General features: G+C 52.9%; 1 protein-coding gene and 1 pseudogene across 1 annotated transcript in view; one reads left to right on the plus strand and one right to left on the minus strand.

The window, feature by feature from the left end:
* The window catches only part of TUB (tubby bipartite transcription factor), an 87,732-nt gene extending 87,575 nt beyond the window's left edge, over positions 1–157 (minus strand). Inside the window, exon 1 of the mRNA XM_021714787.1 lies at positions 50–157. Within this exon, the coding sequence (XP_021570462.1) occupies positions 50–105 (56 nt within the window). The 5' untranslated portion in view covers positions 106–157. The remainder of the gene's footprint in view (positions 1–49) is intronic.
* A 1,568-nt stretch (positions 158–1,725) lies between these two features.
* LOC110596028 lies at positions 1,726–1,999 on the plus strand (annotated as a pseudogene).
* The last annotated feature ends 1,922 nt before the right edge of the window (positions 2,000–3,921 follow it).

Below are 3,921 nucleotides of genomic sequence, written 5' to 3' on the forward strand. Positions count from 1 at the left end.
GGCGCCCACGCAGGGCCCCCGGAGGATCCATCCTCGGGGCACGCCCTACCTGTCGTAGCTCCAGCGGCTGTAGGACAGGGTGCGGTGGCTGCTGACTCCCTCCATCGCTGCCTCCCGGCTCGGCTCGCAGCTCCGCGGGCGGCGGCGGCGGCTGCGCGGGGCTCCTCGCTCCCTCTCTCGCTGCCTGCCGAGGCGCGGGCGGAGGACTGTACCATTCGCCCCCCGGGGGGTGACCTCCCCTCCGGCTCTGCCAATGGCGGGCACTCGCGGACTGCGGGGACCCGGGCCCGCGGGGCCCCCTCCCCCGCGCTCGGGTCCCGAGGGGGGGCGGCTGCTGCAACCCGGACTGCTTATTTATTTCGGATGTGTGCTCCTCGTCGCCATGACAACCGCTCCATCTTTCCGGCGTCACTAGGGCACGGCTGCTTTCAAACCTGCCCGGGACAGGGACTGCTAAGAGCTGCTCCTGCTCTTGCTCGCCCAGGAGTCCCAGACACTGACTCGCTTTCCCTACTCAGGGCCCTTCTGCAGAGCCGTCTCCTCCTTTCTAGCGTGAGACTCTTCGCGCATTCGCCCCCCCCAACCCCCCACCATCTGGTTTCCCCTTCTCAGGAATGGAAACACCCATCCCCGCAATTTTCTAGATTCCCGCCGTCTCCCGCCTCTTCTTCCCCAGCGTGGACGACCTCCTTCTCACCGTCCCCTTCTCTCTGAACTGCCTCTCTCCTTACCGGGAATGGAAACCCACTCCTCCTTCCCTCTTTTCCCAGTGCATCCCCTCGGTCCTGCTATCTGACGGATCCACAGCCCTCCTGGGTTCCCAAAAGCAAGCTCTGAAAACACTCCCATTTCTAGGCCGCCTCGTTCTGTTTATGTCCCTTTGCGCTTTCCCTTCATTGCTACTAAAAATCCTTTGGAAAAAATCCAGCTGTCTTGGCTCAAGCCGGGGAGAGTGTCTTTTTCGTCTGACAGGGACCCAGGGAAGGTGATGGAGAGAGAGGCCCACCTGGGTGGGGCGGAGTGGGGTAGGGAGAGCTGGCTGGGACCTTCTTGTCTGCCCAGCTTCTCTTTCCCTTCCCTTCCCCCACCCCTGGGCTGCTGGCTTTGGGGATTTGCAGGTATAATCTTCTTGCAGGGGTCACAGGAGCCTAAGAAGGACCTTCCAGTGCAGCTGTTGTGGGGATGCTGACTAACTACAAGCGGGGTCAGGGTCGGGGTGGAGGTGCCACCGCCACCGTTTCCTGGAGTGCGGGGAGGAGGGGTTTGAGCTGCACTAATCCAAGGATCTGGCCAACTCCTGTGTACCAGAGTTAATCCTGTAGGTTACAGAGGTTGCAGCTGGCAGTTCACCTGTTGCATCCAGCCCACAAATGTGTTTTGTTGGCTACAGAAAAAAAATGCATAGTTTTTTTTTTGAGTTGGAGTTTCATTCAGTCGCCCAGACTGGAGTGCAGTGGGGCCGCTCCCGGCCACCGCAGCCTCGACCCACTGGGCTCTGGCGATCCTTCCACCTCAGCCTTCCGAGTAGCCGGAATTACAGGCGCGCGCTACCATGCCCGGCTGATTTTTGATTTATTGTAGAGATGAGGTCTTGCTGCCCAGGCGAGTCTTGAACCCGCGGGATCAGGCAATCCACTCACCTCAGCCTCCCAAAGGCGCGGGATTACAGGCTGAGCCACCGAGCCCGGCTAGTTTTTTTTTTTTAATTGAATACATTGAAGTGAGATGAGGAATGGAACGTCATCGTTTGGAAAGCATTGCGATAAGACGCACACGCTGTGCCGCTGCCGTGGCTCTAAGGCCTACCACCTTCAAAAGTCGACCTGTGGCAAATGTGGCTACCCTGCCAAGCGCAAGAGAAAGTGTAACTGGAGTGCCAAGGCTAAAAGACGAAATACCACAGGGACTGGTTGGATGAGGCAGATTCAAGCAAGGATTCTGTGAAGGAACAACACCTGAATCCAAGAGGGCAGCTGCTGCGGCATCCAGTTCATCTTAAGAAGTCCAGCAATTACTCACACAATAAATATTTGGTTTAAAAAAATATTGAATACATTGGCAGCACTTAAAAATTGGGAAAGTTAATAGATCTCACTTTTCACCCTTTCTTGAATACTAAGAAAATCTGGCAGCTCTGGGCCTGCCTTCAACAAGGCAGGAAAGTGGCTGTTCTCTGCACGGGAGCAGGGAGCCTCCTGCAGGCCTCAGGCCCCAGCCTGCCAGCTTTTCTCATAACATTACTTGCCAACATAACTTGCCTGGTTCCTATAGCTTTTATGTTTGCCACCCTGTGTAAGCGTCATCTCTGTAACCATTAGAGTTTCCCAGCTAACCCTCAGAGCTGTCCAAATGCATCATTAGCCAATATTTACCTAGGGCCAGATACTTAGTAAAATACTGTATGGACGAAGCAGATGCTGTTACTGCCCCTTGTGGAGTTTACAGACCAACATGCAAGGACTGACTCCCAAACAAAACCAGTGTTTCTGAGCCACATTTTGATGGTGAGACTCTTAGCATGACCTCAGGAAGAGGCTTGGGGCTCCAGAATCAACTTGTTGTGACTGTGTGAAGGTTCATTTCATTATTTATGGGTAGAGGTCAGAAGTGAGTTTCCCTATCTGGTGAATGTGTGGGAGCTTGTAGGGTCTTCCACAGAAACTGCAGGACCAGAAGCTACTGTCCTTGACCCATATGTTACAAGACAAGCTCCAACAATGTCCCTTCTCCAAAGAACTGACAGAAAAGCAATAGGATCTGAGAAGGTGCACCCTTGAGAAGAGAGGTCCTGCTCCATCTGGCAGCATCTCCCCACCTTGTCCGTGCTAGCTCAGAGTCAACAGTCACAGAGGCCTCCTGAGACTGACACTGGGCACTGGCCACCAGGCTCCTGCAGCCCACCTTGGTGAGGCCACTGGAGGTGGTAGTGAAAAATGCAGATTCTGCCTTCCCGGGGAACCAGTTCGTGGACACAAGACAAGAGTTTTGTAGCTATAAGGGCCAACAGCAAGTGTACTGGCTCCCAGCCCCACCTCCAAATCCTGATACTCTTAGAAGTGCAAACAAGAAGCCCAAGGCTTTCTATGACTGGAAAATTGTAGAGGAGCCATACCTCACATATCCGTAGAGGAAGTCTGGGTAGGCAGATGGGAAAGCCTAACAAAGTCCCAGAGATGGGCCCCTCGACCCTTGTCAATGCCAGGAGCTGTGTGTCAGCATTCTGTAGGAAGGGGACACGTGGCCATTTTAAAGCATGTCCACAAAATCTGTGGTAATCTCATTGAGAAGTGAGGTCTATGCTGCCTCCCCTTTAATCTGGTTGCTATATAACTTCTGAGGTTTAGTAATAAAAGGTCCTTCAGCATTTCCTTGTTCCCTGGAGCCCTGAGCCTCCATATTAGAAGACTGACTACTATGATGTGAGAAAGCCCAAGCTATAAGGAGAGGTCATATGTGGGTGCTTCACTGGACAGTCCAGCTGAGCCCCATCCTTCAAGTCATCACAACCAACATATGAGTGAAGAAGCCTTCACATGATTATAGCCCCTAGCCCTTCAAGTCATCTCTAGCTGCTTGAGTCTTCCAGCTGCACCCTAGACATCACAGAGGAGAGGCAAGTCATCCTTGCTGTGCCCTGACCTGACCCAGACACTCTGTGAGCATTATGAAATTGTTGTTGTTTTATACCATAGATAAACAGGCAGGCAGAATTCATCTCAAAGGAGATGGTTCTTTTTGCTTGAAAGCTGATTAATGAGTCATTTGGTTATGACAGGAAGGATCCCAGTTAGTCTGAAGAGAAGAGCTACAACAAGAAAACTGGGTTGCTCAGTAAAGTGATAGGAATTTAGGAGTTACCTTCTGATAGCTAAGTGGTGAATGATAGGATAAGCTGGAACTGGGAGTAGAGAGAGAATACAG

This window comes from Carlito syrichta, unplaced genomic scaffold (assembly GCF_000164805.1).
Source record: "Carlito syrichta isolate Samal-C Ts95f unplaced genomic scaffold, Tarsius_syrichta-2.0.1 Scaffold305775, whole genome shotgun sequence".
Lineage (NCBI taxonomy): Eukaryota > Metazoa > Chordata > Mammalia > Primates > Tarsiidae > Carlito > Carlito syrichta.